Genomic DNA, 25,581 nt, shown 5'->3' with positions numbered 1-25,581 from the left:
ACAATCCAGCAATTACATTACTAGGTTATTTACCCAAAGAATACAAAAATTATAATTCAAAGGGATCCATGAACCCCAATGTTTACAGCAGCATTATCTACAATAGCCAAACTATGGAAAGAGCCCAAGTGTTCATCAACTGATGAACAGATAAAGAAGATGTATATATATATATATACAATGAATATTACTAAGCCATAAAAAGAATGAAATTTTGCCATTTGCAATGACATGGATGGAGAGTATTATGCTAAGTGAAATAAGTCAGAGAAAGACAAATACTATATGATTCCAGTAATACGGAGAATTTAAGAGACAAACAAGCATAGGGAAAAGAGAGAGAGGCAAACCAAGAAACAGACCCTTAACTATAGAGAACAAACCAGTAACTACCAGAATGTAGGTGAATGGGGGGTAATGGTGAAACAGGTGAGGGGATTAAGAGCACACTTATCTTGATGAGCACTGAGTCATATATGGAAGTGTTGAATCACTATACTGTGCATCTGAAAGGAACAGGTTACATTGTATGTTACATTGTATGTTAACTAAGTGGAATTTAAATAAGAACTTAAATTTGTTGATCTTATAATGAAGAAGTATCATTTTAATAAAAATAGTCAACATGGAAAATAAATTATTTGAAAGTGAAAGACTGTAGAGTAGACATTTATAAATCTACTTACCCTGTAGAAGAGATGCAATGAAAGCAGTTGCTACACTGCTAGAGCACAAAAGTATGGAATGGTCAAGATAGTATTTCCCCTCTGGAATCCAGCCCAGTATAATTGCTGCCACAGCCGCTAGAAAACCAACCACTGTTGCTTGAACCTAAAAAGTTTTTTAAAAAATCCAACTGAATTATTCATTTCAAAAACAATTTTTACTTGGTTATGTAAATATGCATACCAAAAGTCAGAAGAAAGTATTGCATATGGTCATTGAACTGCATTACCTTTTGAAGAAGCCACTCTAATTTAGTGTTAATATTCCCTAAGGTGGTGAGTTCTCAAACTGCCATGATTTGGTGCCAGTGGGTATGGAATGGGGCTCAGGAATCTGTTTTTATCAAGCACCCCAAGTGACTTTGATGGTGTAACCCACAGATTGTCTAAGAAGATACCAACCTTAAGACTGAAAGATACCCAAATCCAAACAACTGAAGTCTGACTCCAGAGGCAGTACTCATAAGAGACTGGGTTTTATAAACAAATGATAAGCTTTTGACTCCTTGCTCCTATATCACCTAATCTTGTGGCAATTTAAATTTATTCATTTAACAAGTACTTATTTAGAATCTACTATGTACAAGGTGCTTGGTCTTGGCCACACAGTGGTCAAAATAGATTCATTCCCTGTTCTCCCCCAGCTCTTGGTGGGTAGGTGGGAAAGACATTAAAAAGTAACGTCATGAATAACCACAACCATAATCTGCAAAGTAACAACAATAATAGCAAATTTGAAAATTGAGATTTAAATGAGTTACATAACTATAAAGTGTTTCCCACAGTGCTGGCACAAAGCAACCCAGCAACTAAGAGTATAACACTGACTGAACTCTTAGAATCCTATTAAGTAGAATGTGAGGACTAAAGAAGCCCTAGGGGAATCCAATTCACAGATTCCTAATTGTGCTTGTGTGCTGGACTCCTTTGACAGTCTGGCAAAAATTTTGTGAAGATTGTTTTCTCTACGAAAACGCAGATGCATTCAATATTTGAGAAGAATTTCTAGGTGCTCATTGACTCTCAGAAGGCAATCCATGTACTAGAATCCAGAGCCATCTCTGGCTCCCATCCTGACCAACGGCTGCAGGGAGGAAGGATACAGGAGAAGGGTACAGATGAAAAGTGGAAGGAAAAATTAAAATCTGAGATGGAAGCTATTAGAATGATGTGATGAATAATTTACACCACTACTCATATTACTTGGTAGAAGTTTAGAATATTTAAAGAATAAAATGGAGTATATTTTCAAATTTTAATTTATATATTAACTTATAGTAGCCTACTTGTTGTTAAATATTTTATTACTCTCGTGTAGGTTCCTACAATTTCAAACTGGGAAGCAACATACACATCTCTAATACAATATGTGATTTAAAAGAATGGGGCAGGGAATCCCTGGGTGGCTTGGCAGTTTGGCGCCTGCCTTTGGCCCAGGGCGCGGTCCTGGAGTCCCGGTATCGAGTGGGGCCTGCTTCTCCCTCTGCCTGTGTCTCTGCCTCTCTCTCTCTCTCTCTCTCTCTCTCTCTGTCTATCATGAATAAATAAATAAATAAATCTTTTTAAAAAATAAAAGAATGGGGCAAAGAAGCCTAGAAAAGTTAAGAAAATTAACAAAATTTATACAGCTGGTTAATGTTACAGCTGAGATTAAATCCCAGATTTTATTTCTAAACTGTGATCTTATTTTATTATTATTATTTTTAAGATTTTATTTATTTATTCATGAGAGACACAGAGAAAGAGAGAAAGGCAGAGAGAGACAGGCAGAGGGAGAAGCAGGCTCCATGCAGGGAGCTCAACACGGAACTTGATCCCGGGACTCCAGTATCACACCCCAGGCTGAAGGCAGACGCTTAACCGCTGAGCCACCCAGGGATCCCCTAAACTGTGATTTTAGAGACAGCTGCATGGATTTTTTTTTAAAGCCCAAGTTCCAAAAATTATTTTATTTCTAGGTCTTTGAAATATATTATATGAAATTACTTTTCTGCAACCATGTTTCTCAACATGATGTCCTAATTGAGGTTACTTTAAAATTAGTAAGTGTTCCTTAGGCCCCCTTGCTGGAGAGTTACTAGGGGGTTGCATCCCTCTTGGGCATCATAGGAAAGAGCTGAGGAGGCAGACATTCATCTGAGATCAGAAGGAGCTGTAGATAATCTATATATAATCCACGATTTAGTAACTGACAATCTATGTCTATGTAACTGACAGTCTAATGTGCTCCTTTACATGAATGAACACTAGTAACTATAACAAAGAAAACTTCAGTTTATATAAACATAAGATAAAAAAAACAAAAAAAAATAAAAAAATAAACATAAGATCACAATATATAAATGTTTACTTTAATTAAAGATTTACTTTAGAAAAGTCAAAGTAGAAAAATAGCACCTAATTGATGAAATGCTAAATATTTATTTGTATATATTAACTCAAATACTCACATTCTTCCTCTTTAACACATGATAAAAAAATTTATATAGTTTTCTATATTCTATCATGTATTTTTCAGATTTGGAAGAACCTGACCAATTTCTAGAGAAAGAAAACTTTCCAGAGGTCAGAAATGCACTAAAATTTAATTATTACTCTTATAGGTAAAACCAAGATGTATAAACCCAAGATCTGTAAACAAAATGTGTATCACGTACCTGCTTTAAAGCCAAGTTGCCAATTATTAGGTTCCACTTTTCAATAGGTGAATCCATCTTCCCAATATTTACCTGTTAAGACAGATATTTTCATCATGCATCACTAATCTATGTTTTTACTCCATTTAAACAAGCATCTGAAGTCCTAAAGCCAAAGAAAATTCTTTAGTAAAACTGATGAACTCATGCTGTACTTTAAATATAATCCTGAACTCACTACCAGTTTCGTATCTCACATTTAGCTTGCTCAAGATGTTTAGAAAAAAAAAAATATATATAAATATTCTTTAAATGTTTATTTTTAAGCATAAATATATACATATCAAATATGTGTGTGTGTATATATATGTACATATATGTGTGTGTGTATATATATATATATATATATATATATATATATATGTTTAAAATTTAATATTAGCTCACAAGAACTAGCAGACCAGTTAGGGCAATCCACTTGCTCATTGTTTACAATTACCATCATCAATGTTATCCTAAAATGCCATATTTTGTGTACTGAGTCTCAATATAAATAATTACATAATTTTGAACTGCTAGTATTTTATTCCACATCATAAAACTAATGTAATTTGAAGAATTAGTGAGCAGAAAACCCCGGATTAAACAAATCATTTATATGTACATGATTTATATTTGAGTCAAGACTAAGATTGTTAGCAATAAAAAATTCATTCAGTTCACATAAGTTTTGATCGTGAATCTACTACAATTTATACATCTTTCTGCTAAACAGAAGAATACTCTCCAAAAAAATTATTCAATTGCTCTATAAGCAAAATTATTATTTCTCAACCATTTAGGATTTAAAACATGTATATCCAAATCTGTTGAGTTTTTCTAGCAGTGAACACTTTATTAATATAAAACATACTGAGCTGGGTTTCAATTATTCATTATCTGCTTGGTCATGAAAGTTAAGTGAATGGGTAAAGTGAGAAGTACATAACGGTTGCTATTTATCGGTAGTTTATGGACAGACTAGAGTTTAGCTCACTGGCTTCAGACTAGCAGATTACTTGCTACATCAACATTTCCACTATCAATTTGGAAAACAGAATTCTTGAACCTCCCTCTGGGCTCTAGTCTCAAAGCACCCAGCAATGCAAATATTAAGATCTCTCAGTTTTTCAGTATAATTATTCATGCTGTCTTTATTTGCAGATTTCTTCCCTAAGCCTGGAAATCTACATTATTCATGAAATTTGTGTTTGTAGCTCTAACAACCTGGGTCTTTGCTTCTGTGAGTAATAAGGTACAAGCAATGTTTAAAGAGTAAATCTACTTCAGGTTTAGTGTTCAAGAAATAGGCATGAGGGAAATTAGTGTTATTTTTAATAACTTTTAGAAAGAGGTCTATAGGTATAGGAAGCAAACTAAAATGATTCCATGAAAAAGCATAAGACTTCAAGACTCCAGAATAAATCAATGATCAGTAGAGGTGGACCACGCATATACTAAGGTCTAGGAGAAAGTGAAGAAAAGTGAGTCACAGAATGAATGCTATGAATTAGGTAGGCTACTTCACCAGATTCACTTGGTACCACTGCCATGAGACCCTTCAAAAGCCTGGAACTAACTACTTTTCTCAAAATCCTCTTCCTTAGAGCTGCTGGTTAGTCTGCCAGTGACAGGAACTTGCCTAAGATTTGAAAGGCAGAAAGGAAGGAGATGCCATTATTTCTGTAAGGTCCTGGTAGCAGATATAGTAGGCATCCAGAGGTCTACACTGCAATGCACCCATGGCTTTCTTCCTCTGCTGCAGTGCTTCAGGCTATTTCTCTGTCTACTCCCACCAGAAATCTTTACTTCTCCCACATTTGTGTAAGCCCAAATTGTTTTATTAAATTCTTTATTGCCACAATATATACTACGGCAGTTCTACTGACGAAAACCATAGTGATAGAATAACATCACACTACTCAATTAATCTGTGTTATAACTGATGATGATCACAATTTCTGAGTCCCTTCCAGATCCATATGTCTCTGAATCTAGAGTCCTTTTATTCTAACATGAATAATAAATAGCAAGTTAATGTATGATATGAAATAAAACATATTTCACATTTATGACATATAATTTATGTGTAAATCACAATGTATTATATGAAATAAACACAAAGTAGAATATATTGACAAATAATAATCACTTTTTATATAAAGCAAAGATTTTTAGAAGCAAGGATTTTTAAAAGAGAAAAATGTTGATCTAAATGTAACTACTTAGAGAAAATACTCATAGTATGGGCATGCATTGGGGATGGAAGGGGGAATCTGGCAGAATTCAGAAAATTGACCTTTGTGGCCTCCATATTGTAAAAACTGAAACAAGAATTGGGCAGACCTACCATACTAGCCAGTGGCCTAGGATTAATATGAACCATCTAAATTTTTCCAGAGTTGAGAGGAAGAATGAATGTTCTATGTAAAGACCTTTGCTAGAACTACTTTTATTAGATTAACTGACCAGATGGTACTCAGCTAGAAAAACTAAGAACTTGGAAGGTGATAAAGTATAGTGGGATATGATCTGATAAAGACTTCATTTAATTTATTAATTTATTTATTTTAATTTATTTATTTTAATAGTACTATTTATTATTTATTTTAAAGTACTAGAAAAATAGACCGATATTTTTGTAGACACTAGCTAGTTTTTAAGGAGAGAGTAGAGCTGAGGTGGCCAGGGCCTGAAGATGTGTTATGTTTTAGTCAACACAGTGGTTTTAATTTTTTGAATCTAAATGCCTTAGGTTGGGTCTGTAGTCTCTACTTTTTATAATCTCTACATCCCTCTTCTTCATAGAAGTATATGTTACTTATCTGACCCTGAAGCACATGAGTTAAGGACAGGCTTTAAGATTTATTAGAACTAAAGATAATAGTGGGTTGGAATGACCTTGAAATTATAGATTTACTAATACAGTTACTATAATTGATTTAAAAAATATATTTAATATGTAAATACTTGAAACAAGGGTACTGAAAGTCTCCACTAAACCATTAGTCTTTATATATATGTGTGTGTGTGTGTGTGTGTGTGTGTGTGTACACACACACACATAGGCACCTGGGGGGTTCAGTGGCTTAAGCATCTGCCTTTGGCTCAGGTCATGATCCCTGTGTCCTGGGATCAAGTCCCAAGTTGGACTCCCCACTCAGGAGGGAGTCTGCTTCTCCTTCTCCTTCTGCCTCTCCCCCTCTGCCCATGTTCTCTAATAAATAAAATCTTTAAATAAATAAATAAATAAATAAATAAATAAATAAATAAATAAATAAAATTAAGTATGTGCTCCAAAAAAAAGGTATATAAAAAATAAACCAGAATGTTAACCATTTTTATTTCTGAATGATGGGTTTGTGGATAATTTTTATTTTCTTCTTTGTTCATTAGTAAATTTTTCGAATTTTTATCACTCAATATGTATTACTGCTATAATCAGAAATTTTATTTAAAAACACATAATTGGTCAATTTAAAAATTTGGCAACTAGAAAAGGTAATAGTCTCAACTTTTTGTCTAAACATGGGTTCTACAATATAAATGACATTAAAACTCACAGAGTATTCAGATGAAAGCCATAATAGAAACTAAGACTACCCTATAAATATGAGGGACTGAGTAGAGACCCAACCTAAGGCATTTAGATTAAAAAAATATGAGGTCCAACTTTAGTCGGACTGGAAGCTGACTAAAGAATGGCTTTTACATAGTAAGACACTAAACATTTGGAAAAGAACAAGAGGAAGAATTGAAAAGGGAGAAGGAATGAAAGGAAAAGAAATGGGAAGGGAGGAGGAAAGTTTTATTCCTATTTAGAAAAGAACTAGAGAAGTAAGCACAACATCTTTGAGTGCTAGCCACTGAATACTGGTACAGTTTTCCTAGAGGCTGTAAAATTCTTCTGAAGTTTTAAAACAAGTAGATTCTCATCTATCTAGAGGGATATACTGTCAATCTTGCCCCAAGTATGAAGATTTGACTAAATGACTTCTTTTATGAAAAGCAAAAATCAAATAATAGAAATATGCAAAAAGTTCTGTAAAATGTTATTAAAGTGATACTTCATGGGTAGTTATGATGTTAAACTTTATTACATAAAATCAATATACACAGGGGTGCCTGGGTGGATCAGTCTGTCACCAACCTCTGGTGATTTCAACTCAAGTCATGAACTCATGGGTTGTGAGATGGAATCTCATGTGAGGTTCTGTGCTCAACGTGGAGTCTGCTCAAGATTCTCCCTCTCCCTCTGCCCTCCCCCAACTCATGCATGCAGCTCTCTAATCAATCAACCTTTTTAAAAATCAATATGCATAAAAACATCAGGTAAAATGGCAGAATCCTATAAACATGGAATATAAAAGGAATATGGAAACAGCTTAAAAATTCTAAAATCACTAAATACTATCCCTCACTAAAAGAAACCAGGCCTCCATAGAGAAATGGCTGATTTCAGGTCTGGGACAAGGAAAACATAAGATGACCCTGGAATATCTTGTTGTACCAGAAAGTAACAAAATGCCGAAAAATAATGGAGGCACGCCAAAAGGACAGAGGAACCAGGGGTGCCTGGGTGGCTCAATTGGTTAAGTGCTCAACTCTTGATTTCGACTCAGGTCGTAATCTCAGGGTCACAATCTCAGAGTCCTGAGATAGTGCCCTGCGTTGGGCTACACACTCCATGCATCCCTCTCCATCTACTCCTCTCCCTTTTCCCCCAGCTCACATGCACTCTAAAATGCATACATAAATAAAATCTTAAAAAAAAAAAAAAAAAAAAAAAAGGACAGAGGAACCAATTTGAAAGAGCTTCCCCCTGACCAATTCTGAGACAATTCTGAGACGATTCAGGTATCAGGATGAATCATTACAGTACAGTAATGGATTATCACCCATTAAATAAAATAAGAATCTATTCAGTCCATACAGGATGGATGGATGGATGGATGGATGCATAGATAGATAGGAAAGACAGGAGAATGTTTCCTTAGTACAATGCCAACTAATAAATGTAGAAGGGATAACAATTAGTAAACTACAACTTAGCAGCCTTCAAAGTAATAATAGAGTCAGACAAAAATATTAACATGATAAAACTGGCTAAAGGTTAGAACAGGGTATTTCCTGTATCAAAGTGTCTTCTTACAGATTGCTTACTAATTATAAAAGGGTAAGATACAACTTTATATGGGAAACCTGGCAAACACTGTTATTCAAATAATCAATGAGTAAAACAGAATGATACTATTTATATGAAATCCTAAAAAAATGACCAAAAGATCAGGGATTACATGGTACCAGAGGTTGTGGCTGTATTGACAGCAAAGGAGCACAAAGGAACGTTTTAGGGTAAGGGAAAGTTCTGTATGTTGTTTGTGGTGGTAGCTACACAGTTTCTAGGTTTTTTTTTTTTTTTTAAGATTTTATTTATTCATGAGGGACACAGAGAGAGAGACAGAGACACAGGCAGAGAGGGAGAAGCAGGCTCCATGCAGGGAGCCTGTTGCAGGACTTGATCCCAGGACCCCAGGATCACGACCTGAGCCTAAGGCAGACGCTCAGCAACTGAGCCACCAGGTGCTCCTACACAGTTTATCTTTCAAAACTCATCAAAAAATACACCTAACACAGATGCACAGTATTACATGTAAATGAGACTTCAATATATTTTTTTAATTTTTTAAGAAAAAAGAGTGAGTGAGAGAGCACATGAGTGGGCAGGAGAGGTAGAGGAGAGAGAGTAGCAGACTCCCCACGGGGCAGGGAGCCCAACACAGGGCTCAATCCCAGGACCCTAACATTATGGTCTGAGCTAAAGGCAGATGCTTAACTGACTGAGCCACTCATGCACCCCAAGACTTAAATAAAAATTTTAAAGGTAATTTCATATAGCAATAATTGCTTTTTAAAAATAACAAACATTTATATTCCCACCACCTGGTTTTATCAAATATTAAAATTTGACCATATTTAGTATGCCAATATATCCCATTTACATTTAAAACCATCAAACTATCCCATCATCATCTGAGGCTCTATTTCTATTTATTCAATCTTTTCTGTCTCCTCTTGGTTCTTCATTTTGGATAATTTCTGTCAATCTATCTTCAAGTTCATGAATTCTTTCTTCTGCTATCACCCATCTGATATTGACCCTGTTGAGTATATTTTTATTTGTTACTGTACTTTTTCACTCTAGAATTTCTATTTATTTTTTTCAGTTTCCATTTCTTTCTTAAGATTCTATATCTACTCACTTATTAATATTTACATTTGTTTATTTGTTTGAACATTTTTTCCTGTAGTTCTTTGAACATACTTATACTACATGCTTTGAAAGACTCTGCTAGGGCAGCCCCAGTGGTGCAGCAGTTTAGTGCTGCCTGCAGGCCAGGGTGTGATCCTGGAGACCCGGTATCGAGTCCCACGGCAGGCTTCCTGTATGGAGCCTGCTTCTCCCTCTGCCTCTCTCTCTTTCTCTCTGAATAAATAAATAAATAAATAAATAAATAAATAAATAAATAAATAAATAAATAAATCTTTAAAAAAAAGACTGCTAAATCCAACATCTGAGCCTACTTTCCACTGAGTATGAATCTCACTTTTCCTAAATATGACTCACACTTTTGCATTTCTTTCTACATCTAATAATTTTCAGTTAAAAACTAAACAATGTAATAGTGTATTACAATGACTCCAATAATGTTGTGTTCCTCTGAGCATTACTGGATTTCCCTTTTAAAGGCAGTTAATTTGCCTAGACTCAAACTACAGACTCTCGTCTCTCTCACAGTGTAGAGCAGCTTATATCTTTGCTTTTAGAAAAGCTGGTTTTTTCAACTATCAACTATTCCTTTTTAGCCTCGCTGTTTGGGGATCATCCTGCACCTGTGTAGTTTATGGTCAGCCAAAGATTTGAGCAGAATTTATACCCAGATTTTGGGGCTCATCCTTTTAACTGTTCTCTTACTCTTGGGATTTCTCCATAAATTTCTACCTGCTCTGTCAGCTCCAAGCTCTGTCATCTAATAATTCAAGACAATAAAATTTCCACTTTCTGCCACTATACCTATGTACAAGTCACAAAAGGCATTTGGTCAAAAACAAAAAAACTCACAGATCTTAGCTAGTGTATTTGTCTTTCAAGTACAGGCCCCACTCATGTTTCTATCTACTTGTTTTTTGTTTTGTTTTTTGTTTTTGCTTTTTGTCAGACTCCTGACCTCTGTCACCTGAAAGTGGTAAGACTGTGAGTTCTCTGCCACATGAGATCCAGGGATTGAGGAAACTCCCTCAGGCAAAAAAAAAAACAAAAAAAAAAAACAAAAAAAACCTACAAACTGCAATTCTTACCCGTTGTAAACATGGTCTTTTAAGGGTGAACTCAGTTTCCACCTGTTTTTGATCACCTTCTATTGCCTTCAGTTTGTCTAGGTTTTCTCATTGTTAATCTCTGGAAAGTTTCACTCACTACTTCATTCTGCCATTAAGTAGAATTAGAAGCATTATATTTTTTTACATGCTTGAAATATTTTATAAAATGTAAGATGGCAAAATGCACACACATACATTCATATACACACCCTATTATCTTTCTGAACATGCGAGGGTGGTGCCTATGCTTATAATCTTGATTTCAGTAAAGGTTTCACATGTGCATACTATGTATTGAAACTCATCAAATTATGGACTTTTAATTTGTATAGTTGATTTGTATCAATTATATCTCAGTAAAGTGTCAAAGAAAGGGGGGGTAGCTAAAAATCTAGATGACTGAAACAGTTTTAGATTAAACATAAGTAGTTCTACTCCACAAAGTTATGGCTATGGATTGGTATTTATTTATTTATTTATTTATTTATTTATTTATTTATTTATTTATTTATTTAGGATTGGTATTTATAACTTAAGAAACATAGTCTAAAATTATGAAATGAGAGGAATATACAGTTTCATTTGTATCTAACAATCAGGTTTAGAGACAAGAACTGGTAAAATTTAGAATTATGCCAAATTTAGGAAGCAATACTGAGATTGTAACTATATATTATGCCACAGCTATTAATATCATTATTTGGGGTTTAATTTTTCTTTATTTTAGAAGTCTTATAATTTGAATTGAAGTCCAATCTAAAATTATTAGGGAAAGGTTTTGGCCACTTTTTCACATCCCAGTATTAGAATATAAGCTCAATGAAGGCAGGAACATTTTCCGTTTTATTTATTGCTGATTCCCAAGCACACAATAGCACTTTGCATATTGGAAGGGTTTGAAAATAGTTTTTGATTTAATGAGTTATAAAGGTGGAATGTTACAAAATAATTTCAGAGAATCAAGAGTTCCTTGAAAAGACATTTGAGGCAACAGAAATCAGTTTTGCCTAAATGGAAATGAGCTAATCAAACTGTGCTACATAATTTGCTCCTAAAAAAATAGATTGATGGGCTTTAAAAATATATATGTTGTCTTTAGGACAGTGGATACCATGTTTGACTCTTTTATCTACCAGATGATCTAGGAGCAAAAAATTTTAGACCTGAGATAATAGAATTTAAACCCAACAATTTATAGAAGCATTGTACCTGGATTATTTTCTAATTATATACTACTGTTACATATCCACAATTATCTACTATAATATATATCTATTCTTGAAAAGATAAAAATTAAGGAAAAATTATTCAAAGTTAATCATTATAATTTAAATTTTGACTCAAGTAAGGGGGCAAGATAATGTTGATTTAAAATTATTATTAAATCTCTTTAAAATAGGAAACACTTTTATAGAAATATCTTTTTATTTGAGAGCATTTAACCTTCATCTTTACAGAATAACAAGTTTTTTTTTTTTTAAGATTTTATTTATTCATGAGAAACACAGAGAGAGAGAGAGAGAGAGAGATGCAGAGACATAGGCAGAGGGAGAAGCAGGCTCTCTGGCAAGGAGCTCGATGTGGGACTCAATCTCAGACCCCAGGATCATGCCCTGACCCAAAAGCAGATGCTCAACGACTGAGCCATCCAAGCGTCCCCAGAATAACAAGTTTTAAAGATAACTGTCCTTCAATGATTGAGTGATATCTTATGTTTTAAGTTCTCCATCTTTATACTTACTGAAAACCTTCTTTATAATCCTATAATTTCATTTACCCTGATTGTCCTGCAGACAATCATAAAAATGATAAAAGACTCTTCAATGGAATAAAAAGATTAAAATAATCATATAGCCTTCTTTTTTTTTAAAAAAAAAAAAGCCACCCAGGGATCCCCTCATATAGCTTTCTATAGCTATAATCCTTACTCCTACTTTTACAAGTGAAAATAAATATTACATAAGAAAATTGTAAAAATTTTTAAAATTATTTTTTGATCATATATGAAAAGGCGCTTTCAAATACTACTTGTTTTAAGTTTTAAAAAAAAAATTATTCTCACTGACCTTTTTCCCTGGAACCAGGGAGTACAGGTAGGAATCTGCCACACCAGTCCCAATTAAAGATAAAAGAAAACTAAATTACGGTAGTGGCAGGTGGGACATATAAGGAAGGGGAGAGATTCCATAGGTTGAACTGACAGACTGGACATTAACTGGGTAGAAGTTGGGGGTGATTGGTAATGTTAATAAACCGACAAGAAATACAGAAAATATGAGTAGAGTAAAAGCAAGTAATGAATTTAGTTTTGAATGTAGTGAGTGGTGCAGACAATTGAAAATTCAGCTCTGGAGGTCAGGAAGGAGACTGGAGATATAGATCTGAGAGTCAGTGACGTGCAGGCAGTGGTGGACTATGTGAAATTATTGACAGATCATTAAAACAAGGTACTAATATTAAGTAACACAGTAATACTTATTAGTATCAATACTAAAATATTAATATTAGTAGTAATACTAAAGTAAAACTTTAGTATTAGTACCTTGCTTTAGTATTCAAATCAAGAAGATGAGCAAAGAAAAAGAAACCAAAAAGCAGACTAAGAGGAAATCATGAAAGGGTAGAAGGAAGTCAGTGTGGGTTCTCAAAGTCAAGAGTAATAAAAAAATTTCAAGTAGAAAATAGTCAGTGAAGTTTATCAAAGGTGAGACTTTGGGGACTTTACTATTAAGAAGTCTTTATCTAGGGGATGCTTGGGTGGCTCAGTTGGTTAAGCATCTGACTTTTGATTTCAGCTCAGATCATAATCTCAGGGTTGTGGGATCAAGCCCCAAGAAGGGCTCTGCACTCAGCAGGAAGTCTTGCTTAAGATTCTCTCTCTCCCTCTCCTAGTCCCCCCTCTCTTCCTCTCTGTTCCTCCTCTAAAGAAGAAGAGGAGGAGGAAGAAGAGGTGGCGGCAGCGGAGGAGGAAGAGAAGGATGAGGAGGAAGAGAAGGAGAAGGAAGAGGGGAAGAGGAAGGAGGAAAGGGGGGAGGGTGAGAGGGAGGAGAGGGAAATCTTTAACCTAGAATTGCTTTAGTAGTTGATAGAGTATCAAAATTGGAATATAGCTGGCCATGATTCTCTAGCATTCTGTAAGAGTACTCTACCTAGCAAACTTGAGATCAAATTCTCTAAGCAATGAAAACATTATTAACTAGATGAATATACCATGTTATCATAGTTTGATGCCATGAGTTAACTACTTTTCCATATACTAATTTGTTTACTTTTACCCCTCTCAAATCCTGAGAAATTTTCAAGTGGCTACTCCCACTAATCCATCAGTCAATCCCATCTTCTGTCTCTGAAAATTAGTTCTGGACTCCAACTATGTCTCATTATAGCCACTGCTACCACCCTGATCCAAGCCAGCATCACCTCTAGCCTGTATTACTGCAACAGACTTTTAACTTGTCTGTTTGCTTTAGTCCTTGGCCTGCTGTAGCTCTGTCTCAACACAACAGTCAAAATAATCTGTTAAAAATATCAGGTCACAGCACTCTTCTGTTCAAAACCTTCGAATGGCTTCCCATTTCCCCACAATAGGCAAAGTCCTTACAATGGCCCACAAACTCATCTCATGCTTTGTTATTTTCCCTTTTCCCATCTGGTCACAGCCCCAGAGGCCTCTACGTTGTTCATTGAACACAGGGTTCTCAAACTTTGATGTATATCAGAATCACTGGTTAAAATAAAGATTGCTGAGACAAACTCCCAGAGTTTCAGATTCAGTTGCTTCGGGGTAGTAACAAGAATTTTCATCTCTAACAAGTTGCTAACCACACTTATCAAAAGACCACACTTTGAGAATCATTGATCTAACATATCAACAACAGTCCTGTCTCTGGCCTTTGACATTGACTGGGCCATGTCTATCTCAAATAGCTTCAAAAAATAAAGGCAAACAGATTAGTAGATGGAAAAGTAGTAACTCATGGCATCAAGCCATAACATAGTACATTTATCTAGTTTATGGTGTCTTCATTAGAGAACTAAGTAATTTCTTTAGCTTATGATTCAAATATAATCAGTGACAAAATTCTTGATCTATGGAAAATGTCAACTCCGTTTCTCCTTCCCCAAAGAAAGGCCCAGCTAGCTCACTCTGTAGTAAAGGCACTTGGTGGAACTGGAGGGTATTATGCTGAGTGAAATAAGTCAATTGGAGAAGGACAAACATTATATGGTCTCATTCATTTGGGGAATATAAAAAATAGTGAAAGGGAATAAAGGGGAAAGGAGAAAAAATGAGTAGGAAATTTCAGAAAGGGAGACAGAACATGACTCTTAACTCTAGGAAACGAACTAGGGGTGGTAGAAAGGGAGGTGGGTGGGGGGTGCGGGTGACTGGGTGATGGGCACTGAGGGGGGCACTTGATGGGATGAGCACTGGGTGTTATTCTATATGTTGGCAAATTGAACACCAATAAAAAATAAATTTATTAAAAAAAAAAAGGCAGTTGGTTGACCGACCCCTCCCATGGGCTTTGCTTCTAATCAGATTTGGAGTTACCCTCTTTTAAATATGAACAAATAAATGTAACCAGACATTTGATGGAAATATCTAACATAAAATATAAACGCCACAACAAATTAAAGCAAAAATTAAAAGATTAAGATTCAATTCATCTTTATTCAGTGTTAATGGTAATATGTAATCAAATTAAACAAAGTAATTTGCAGCATTCTTCTTTTCCGCCAGATTCCCTACAGCTCAGCTTATTTCAAAATGGCGTGGCATGTTTAATCTGTTATTTGAATCTAAACAAATATTGGAGAATGCTCAAGAATGTTGCTTTTAGAAATATTTTCTTTGAGATAAGCTAGCCAAAATTTCAGTTTTCCGGGCAAAGTTATCAAGTTGCTTAAAAGCTTGTATGCTTAAGAATATTTATCAGAACAAAGTTCATTTTCCAACAAAATGAAACTAAAGCTATCTTTAAACTCTCATTCCAATAACTTCCTTTTTCTTTAAATATTACCAGTTTTGTTTTTTTTTTTCAAGACCTCTTCTTTATTCCCTTCTTTGGTCATAAGCCTCTCTTGGATTGAGTTCCACCTTGCTAACCCAACAGTTCTTTTTTTTTTTTTTTTTTTAAGATTTTATTTATTCATGAGAGAGAGAGAGACAGAGAGAGACAGAGACACAGGGAGAGGTAGAAGCAGGCTCCATGCACAGAACCCGACGTGGGACTCGATCCGGGTCTTCTGGATCACGCCCTGGGCTGAAGGTGGCGCTAAACCACTGAGCTACCCAGGCTGCCCTAACCCAACAGTTCTTAAAGCATAATGCAAATGCAGATCACTGGGAAAAGATAGCACATGGAACACATGTATATAATTTCACTAACACTGAAGACATTGGTAAAGCTACATAAAAGTTTTTGTTTTGTTTAAGACAAAAGCTAGCAATATAATGGACACACATTCCAGCAGAACACCAAGTGTGAAAATCAACATTCAGCTGACACCAAATGTCACCATTATAGGAGATACTAGAAGGTGAAAATAAATCAAATTCTAAAACTTATATTACCTCTCAGTACTAAATTTTTTAGAAATCATTTCTCAGCACCAAGAGCTACTAGTTCTATCCTTTGGTCACTATACTGCCTCTATGTAATACTACACAGATGCCCACTTTAAAACTAAGTCATTAGAGAATCAAGATAAATTTGGGCTAGTTTTGCCAATTTAGATACTTGTAAGAATGATGGTATTACTCAATTACTGGGCTTTCTTGCCTCTCATATAATAATTGATGAGTATTACTGATGATAATAAAGCAGCAATTACTGGGATTTCTTGCCTCTCATATAATAATTGATGAGTATTTCCTCTTTCATTCCTAGGTTTGGAGATTCAATTGATGGTGATGATGCAATTTCATTAAAATAATTCCATAAGCTGAAATTTTGTACATTGCTTGATGATGCCTTCTAAATGTTTTCAGATAAGTCTAAGATTGCTGTCCTTATATTTTTAAAAAATATTTTTACGTGTACTTATTGCTTCACATGATCACTTGAGAAAGCTTTGTCTTTAAACCTAGGACCTAAAAGTTTAACAATGGAGCAATGTAATTGGCTTCCATGATGCCAAAAAGTAATGAATTTCCATCTGTATCTCGGTTTTTATTTCATCCATGCCAATGAAGAGAAGAGAAGAATGGCAGGACTTTTATAGCAAAGATTATATAAGAAATACTTAAACATGTCAAGGTATACCTGTTTGGTTATTTAAGAAGGTACAAGTAAAAGAAGTGCTTTCTTTATAAACAACCATTGTTTATTATTAAGTCATGTTATTGTTTCCTTTAGGGTACAAAATTAAGGCTATTTTGTTCAAGTAGCCCTCTTTAATATATAAATTCTCTTCCATTTTATTTTAGTATCTTACAAATTACATCACAAGAGATTTGAAAATCTTTACTAAGTCATGAAATTTTCCTTAGGCCAAAAGAAGTTTTTTACTCCTAGAATCTAAAATCAATAGTACTCTAAATCAGGTAAAAGGGGCCCTAGCTCTGAGACTCTCTTTAACTATGCCCACACAACACAGGCGGAGGAGTGCATAGGGCTCAAGTAAAGTTCCCACTCAGCACCTGTGCCTTATCCCCTTCAAGGCCATACTCCAGATACCCAGAACCATAAGTTCCCTGACCAAATGGCCTATATCCCAATGCCAAGACCTCCTCCTGAGTCAACCTTCTTTTTTTTTTTTTAATTTTTTATTTATTTGTGATAGTCACACACACACACACACAGAGAGAGAGAGAGAGAGAGAGGCAGAGACACAGGCAGAGGGAGAAGCAGGCTCCATGCACCGGGAGCCCAACATGGGATTCGATCCCGGGTCTCCAGGATCGTGCCCTGGCCCACAGGCAGGCGCCAAACCGCTGCACCACCCAGGGATCCCCCTGAGTCATCCTTCTGAAGGCAGATCATGCCACCACTGGGTACATGCCCAACTGGAGGAATGTTAAAGGGTGGCTGTTTGCAGAGGGTACAGATGGAGTTTGGACAAAGGACCTGAGGTATGTGTGAGGTCTTTCAAAATGCAAGACACAGAGCCAAGTGTAGGGGAGGTAGGGGGCAGGCCAGGGGCTGACTCTCTCCATAACACCATGTTCCAAAACAGAACCCTAGAAGCTAAGAGTTCCTCATTTGATCTCACACTTCCAGATCTACATAAGGATATATCTGCCAAGGAAGAAAGATAGAAATTTTTTTAAGTTTGTAGATTGTTGTATAATCTTAAACTACATAGCATATGTTCCACGGGCCTGTTTGTATTCCTGTCTCAGGCCCAACTGTTAAAGTGAACTTGTCTAGAATGCTTATATTTTGGGATGCCTGGGTGGCTCAGCGGTTGAGCATCTGCCTTTGACTCAGGGCATGATCCTGGAGTCCTGGGATCGAGTTTCGCACCGGGCTTCCTATGTGAAGCCTGCTTCTCCCTCTGCGTGTGTCTCTGCCTCCCTCTCTGTGTCTCTCATGAATAAATAAAATCTTTAAAAAATATTTTACATTATTGTACTGATATCACTGCACTGACTAAATATAACAATAACCTGGAATGGTCTTTTCCCAGATTTTGATATATGACTGATTCTCTTTTATTATTCAGGTGCCAGCTTATACATCATCTCTCAGAGAAGTCTTCTCTTACTAGTTAATATCAAATATCCCTCATGAATCATCCTTCATCATGTTTCCTTTATTTTCCTCACTGCCCATATCAATATCTGAAAATGTTAACAAAAATTCCACTACAGCAGGAACCTTGCCTGCCTTGTTATTCATCTATAGAAAACTGTATTCTTATTTAATGCCATGGGTTATAATCTTAGCTATCATTTATTTTGTGGGTCAAATTGCCCCAGATCTGCCTAGAATGTTATCCTGTATCCTTCTGACATGTTCATATATATTTTTAATTATATTTTTATTATATATATTTACTTAAAACATAGATGTATATATATTTTTGGCATTTTCTTACTTTCTGACACAGCAAGATGTGCCAGGGTCATCTTATACTTTTAAATGTTACTGTCCAAGAAATGAGGAGTCCTCATTTTCTATGATTCCCAGTTCCATTTTGTATTCAATAATTACAATGATGACACGCAAAATTAGAGACTAAAGTGAATTTAACCAAATAATTCTACTCTATGAGGTCTGGCTCCACCTTAGTAATTAGCTGATATCCCTAGACATTTCTAGCTCACCAAATAATTACAGAAATAAGTAATTAGGACTCTATCTTCAAATGGTATTTAAAAGAAATAATATCAAATTTTCAAAATATTAAGTAACAAAAAATATTGTACATTGGTGCTAAGACCAACACTTCAGGAAAGCATTCCTACAACGCAGAGGAGGCTATTAGGTTTTTGTTAGTGAGGTTATTTATTGGTTTTATAAACTCTTAACACAGTTATCCTGTGCAAGTAAATGGGAATGTTCTGGAATGTGAGTTATTCCATTACATACTAGCTCTGTCTTCAGTGAAGTTACTCCATTGTTCTAAGCCTCAGTTTCTCCTTTATAAAGACAGGAATGACAGTGCTTATCCTATAGGGTTGCTATAAGGCAGGAGGCACAGTCCTAGCATGTTATGAGGGCTCACTGATGCCCAATATCATTATGGTGCTGGACGGAGTTTAGTTACATGACCTTTCATATATAAAGAAGGAGCTTAGAAGTTTCCACAGGGCACATGCAGTATTTTCTCTTAACCAAGCAAGCCAACAATGTTAATAAAGCATTATTTAATGTCGTGCATTTATTTTCTTTCCGAGCATCTGCTTTACTCAAGAAACCTTAGGGAACTTACAGTTTTGCATTCTTTTATTTCTTTTGGGTAAATTCTAGGATTGTAATTAAACTGTTCAGGAAAAAAAAATGCATTCTTTCACAGCTTAGCTACATATGCTAAATTGTTATCCAGAAAGGTTAAACATTTTTTAAAAACATTGCCAGTAACGGGGTTCTGAGTTATTTTTAGAAGCCCGAAGGACATTATTTTCTCATTGTAACATTTGTTGGGGTTCACCATTGTGCAACCAAATTATGTTGGTCAAAGTCACATTGCTATTGAAGTTCACTTTAATGAACCATCTACCCATTTAACGTTAGTCAAAAATTAAGCCATCAGAAGGTATTTCTAATTGCAGTGTCTTTAGTATATGAAGTTGGTTTGCTGTAGCATCTTTAAGCAAACAAGAAAAAACAAAAGAAATAAAAGAATGCAAAACTGTACATATAAAAGTATTCATTATAACATTTAACATTGTTTATAATTGCAAAACATTAGAAAGAGCCTATATACTCAATAACAGATGATGGACTAAATTGTAGGAGACCTATGTAATGGAAAGGTACATAGCCAATAAAAATAATGACATGTCTATATTTATTGATATGGAAAGATGATCATGGTATATCTTCAAATGGATATCACAGATTTTGAGAGAATATACATGATTCCTGTTCTTTTTTTAAAAAAATACACTGTATGTATCTACTCTATGCTATGCCTAACTATGTATAAGTATAGATACCCAAGTACAGATAAATATCCAAGTATAGAAGGATCTATACCAAAATACCAACACGATCAATATATGTATAGGTGAAGAACTTGGAGTGGCTTTAAATTTTCTTTATACTTTTTTCCCTTTTCTTCAGTTTTTGAAATAAGTATGTATTACTTTTATCATCACAAAAGGTTTAAATACCAATCAACCGACCACTGAACCATTAAAAAAAAATCTCATTATCTAACTTGTCCCATGTCTCAAGCACTGATAACTGCCAAAATGTCCTGGAGTAAAATGAAGCAAGTATACTACTTCTTAGGATAAAGGAGGGCCTATAATTCACAAATTAGCCAACCTAGAGAACTTTTGGGGTATGTTACCAGGCATTACTACTTAGCATATCCCTGAGGTCCAGAAATTTGTCAGATAAAGGAAAAAAATTTTCCTGCTACAAGTTCTCCTTAACAGAGAGAAACAGTATAGGTAATATACATACTTAGAGGTAGGAAAAAACTTACTGCAGTGGATAATCTGGATGCCAATGTCATTTCCAAGTTCCCTTTGAGACCAAGGAGTGCAGGAACTAAAATGAAAACTTCTGTTACTTTTTTGAACACCTCCCAGTGCTATAAAGGAAAAACAAACAGAATTTTCTGACACACTTTAAAAAACACTTTAGAAAAAAAAGACATTTCTAAAAATCTCAGCCTTTCTTTTTTCCAATGTTGCATCAACATTTTGAATAACACAGGTCATTTAATCAGTGAACATTTAGCTTAACCCCATTCTGCAGAGCTCTGAAGCCTTGCTTGAGTCGCTTTAGAAGACTGAGTTAAATTGGGAGTGATAGCTGATACAGTAACTATATCCCCAAATACCTCTAGCTTGCTACACAGTTCTGATACCCTTGAATTTTATTTTATCCGTTAATGAGGACAGGAGTCAGTATAACTAGTAGTTAAGAGTACACACTCAAGAACCAGACCATCTAACTGGACTTGAATCTTGGTTCCAACACTAATGACAACAATCTCACAGGAAAATTACAGTATTATTTAATTTAGCAAATGGAGATATAAAGATTTAAAGAAATTAAATGATTTTCCCAAGGCCAGAAAATGGGACCTAGAACAGAACTCAGAAGTTCTGAGTCATTCCATGTTCTGGTCCCCATTTTAGGGACCAGAGGCAACAGGCTACAGTGCACAGGATCATTAAAAAAAGCCCTAAATTGGAAATTAGAAAATCTGTGATTCTAGTCATGGATCTGTCATAACCTAGCTGCATAAATCCTGGATGAGTCATACGTCTTTTGGATCTCCATTGCTTCATCTATGAAATGAAGATCCCTGTCTGCTCTAGCCCTTGGGAAAATACCATGATAATGAAAATAACATATTAAAATACTTTATAAAGTGAAAAAACCCACACAATTCACTTACTAACCTGCCATTTACTAATGCTATTAAGAGGTGATTGTCCCAGGAAGAGACTTTATGGATTCGCATGTTGATTTATGCCCAAAAATATCAAGAATGCAGCCTCGTCATTAATACCAAGACAAGTGAGAAAAATAAAACTTAAATTCATCAGATAAATGAAAGAAAAATCCAATTTGTCCCCACAGTTGCCTTAGTGGTTGTTCCAAATAAATATAGAACTAGAACCTAAAGAGGTTAGGAAATGTTTATCAGATCTTTGGTCAATCCTGGTTCATAGGATATGCAAGGGAATCCCTCCAGGGTTCAAGTCAAGTAAGAATGAGCCTAAAAAAAGCACTGGGGTCCCGGTTGGTCCCAGATTTCTTAATCTGCAAAAAAAACTAACAAATAATCTTGTCCATGTTTTATGATGGGTTAAGAATTCTGCTGTGCTAGTGGGATATGCCTCCTTCAGAGATAAGAGTGGTAGTGGTGATAAAGATGATGATGATGAACAGGATAATAATACTAACAAACAACATTCAACCTCCACTTATTGCCTGGTATGTGCCAGGCACGGTTTTCTTTAGGTTTATTCATTTAAGCTTCACAAGAAACCTAGGAGATAGGGATCATTTTTAACAAATCAGACATAATTCAGGAATTCAGGAATACATTTTACCTGGGTCATCATTTTAAGACACCTGCCTATATGGCTTAATATTAGAAACATCAGAATAACATCCAATATCTCTGTCTAGCTCCTATAGGTCATCACACTTTGGATCTGTCGGAATGAGCTCCTTTTGGTTACTTCCACCCTTTCCAAGTTCAATTCAAATCAAATACTCCCATGAGAATTACTGCGAAGTCACTAACACATTAGCATTGCTGTAACAGTAAGAACTCTCCATTATTGATTTTTTATGCCAAACAAATTCTGTATTCTTTTCCCTACACGTGCAGAGGTGTGCTTCTAGAAGTTCCCAAACTTTCTCAGTTTTTATTATATCCTTAGGCCAAAAGAAACATCTAATAGTCCTATTTATTATGTAATTGGTCCAAACAACTTAATGGGTATTTATTTCCTAACAATTTAGTAACCATTTGTAGAAATAAAACAAATACATTGAAAAAACATTTTATATTATATCACCATAACTACTTATTAATGGGGTGTGTGTACCTGTTGGTCACTGCAAAACTTCTCAAACCTTGGAACTGGAAACTGCCACCTTCATTTCTTGTTCTATATTGATTTTTGTATGACACTTGTTTTTTTCGCAGCACCATTGAAAATCTAGTCAAGAGAAATGTTGTATGATGCAATGTTGAAGTGCTGAACCACATTGAGTCTGTAGAGTGTCCAGGAAATGTCATTGTGCTTCCTTCAAAGTTTTTTAAAAATCCCACACCAACCCTGGAGTGTCCAGAGACAGCATTTGGGTTATTTGAGAGTAGTGAGAAGCTGTACTGTATTTTAGTCAAAGAGAAGGGCTTCAGGGTCAGATTAAGTAGGATGGAATTCTGACTACTACTCTTACTCTGTGACTTCTGTGATTTACCAAAGTTTATTTAACTATTCAACTGTTGAAAGTTAGCTGGGTTATATCCAGTTCTTAGCTATTGTAAATAAAGCAGCTATAAACATTTATGTACAGGATTTGTGTGAACATTTATTCTTTGGCATAAATGCTCAGTAATGTACTTAGCTAGGTTATATGATAGTTAACATTAATTTTAGTTTTTGTTTGTGTGTTTGTTTTTAAGAAACTGTCAAGGGGTGCCTGGGTGACTCAGTTGGTTAAGTGTCAGACTCTTGGTTTCAGCTTAGGTCATGATTCCAAGGTCATGAGATGCCCCCCACCCTTCCCCTTTCTCATCCCCTCAAGCTTCGTGCTCAACATGGAATGTGCCTGTCCCTTTCCCTCTGTTCCTCCTCCTATATGTGCTCTCTCTCTAAAATAATAAAGATCTTAAAAAAAAAAAAAAAAACCTGTCAAGGTGTTTCCAGGAATAGCTATTCAGTTTTAAATTCCTATCAGCAATATATGAGTAATACCATTTCTCTACATCTCAACAGCATTTCATATTTTTTTTACTATTTTTAATATAGCCATTCTGATAGGTATGCAGTGATATCTCATAGTGATTTTCATCTGCATTTCTCTAATGGCTAAAGATATTGAATATCTCATGTTTATTTGCCATCTGTACACACTCTTTGGTGAAATGTCTCTATGTCTTTTGCCAATTTTCTAATTTTTCTTAACTGTTGAGTTTTGAGAGTCCTTTATATATCCTAGTCTTTTATCAGATATATGGGTTTTTTTTTTTTTTTAAGATTTTACTTATTTATTCATGAGAGACACACAGAGAGAGGCAGAGACACAGGCAGAGGGAGAAGCAGGCTCCACACAGGGAGCCTGATGCGGGACTTGATCCTGGGTCTCCAGAATCAGGCCCTGGGCTGAAGGCGGCGCTAAACCACTGAGCCACCTGGGCTGCCCCAGATATATGGTCTGCAAATATTTTCTCCCACTCTGCAGCTTGGCTTATTATCCTTTTAATAAGGTCATTCACAGAACAAAAAATTTATTTGATGAAGTCCAATTTATCCATTTTTCCTTTTATGGATCCTGCTTTTGTTGTCAAGTCTGAGAAATCTTTGCCTAGCCTTAAATCCTGAGAATTTTCTCTATTTTTCTAAAAGTTTTATAGTTTTACATTTCATATATAAAAGTGTGATCAACGTTGAGTTTATTTTTCCATAAAGACTTAGGTTGAGGTTTATTTCTTTGTCTATGGATGTCTAATTGTTTCAGCACCATTTGCTGAAAGGGCTAATTCTTTCTCCAATGCACCTGTCTCAAAAATGAGCTGAACATATTTGTGTGGGTCCACCTCTGGCCTGTCTATTCAGCTGTACTGATCTACATATCTATCCCTCCACCAATACCACAGAGTCTTGATCACTGTAGCCATATGAATCAGCTTGACATCAGGTAGATTGATCCTTCCCCCTTTATTTTTATTTTTCAAATCTGTTAAAGCTATTCTTTCTTTTCCTTTGCATATAAATTTTAGAATACTATCTACAAAAAATCTGGAGTTTAAAAATTCTGTTAAACCCATATATCAATTTGGGGAAAGTTGACATTTTCATTAAGTTGAATCTTCCAAATGAATATGGCATGACTCTTTATTTAGATCATCTTTGGTTACTTTCACCTGGGTTTTGCAGCTTTCAGCATGTAGGTTCTGTATATATTCTGTTAGATTTACAGATGTACGTATTTTCTGAGAAATGTTATTGTATCTTTAATTTCAATGTTCACTTAATCATTGCAGCACATAGAAATAGAATGTATTTTTTTGATGTACTGTGTATTCTGGGACCTTGCTGAATTCATGTGTCAGTTCTAGGAGCTTTCTTTGTAGATTTTTTGGGATTTTCAAAGTAGGTAATCACATCATCCGTAAATAGCAGCAGTTTTAGTTTTTCCTTTCCAATCTGTAGGCCTTTTTTTTCTTGCCTTATTGCACTATGTTCAATAAAGGTAACAAATGCAGACATCCTTACCTTGTACCTGGTCTTAGGAAAAAGACACTCATATTTCTCCATAAGTAAAATGTTGAGGAAATTCCACTCTATTTCTAATTATCTGAGAGTTTTGTTTTGTTTTAATTTATGATAGTCACAGAGAGAGAGAGAGAGAGAGAGAGAGAGAGAGAGAGAGAGAGGCAGAGACACAGGCAGAGGGAGAAGCAGGATCCATGCACCGGGAGCC

The 25,581-nt window shown here is 35.3% G+C and overlaps 1 protein-coding gene across 9 annotated transcripts in view; it reads right to left on the bottom strand.

The window, feature by feature from the left end:
• The window catches only part of SLC41A2 (solute carrier family 41 member 2), a 124,773-nt gene that overhangs the window by 63,567 nt on the left and 35,625 nt on the right, over positions 1-25,581 (bottom strand). For all 9 annotated transcript variants that reach the window (XM_025462277.3, XM_035695964.2, XM_049115357.1 and 6 more), the window contains 3 exons: positions 20,888-20,995; positions 3,383-3,454; positions 687-831 (listed from right to left, as the gene is read on the bottom strand). In XM_025462277.3, coding sequence (XP_025318062.1) covers positions 687-831; positions 3,383-3,454; positions 20,888-20,995 — 325 coding nt within the window. The remainder of the gene's footprint in view (positions 1-686; positions 832-3,382; positions 3,455-20,887; positions 20,996-25,581) is intronic.

Source organism: Canis lupus, chromosome 10, assembly GCF_003254725.2.
Source record: "Canis lupus dingo isolate Sandy chromosome 10, ASM325472v2, whole genome shotgun sequence".
Lineage (NCBI taxonomy): Eukaryota > Metazoa > Chordata > Mammalia > Carnivora > Canidae > Canis > Canis lupus.
Note: the sequence above shows the minus strand (reverse complement) of the source record. Positions and strands in the feature narration are given on the sequence as shown.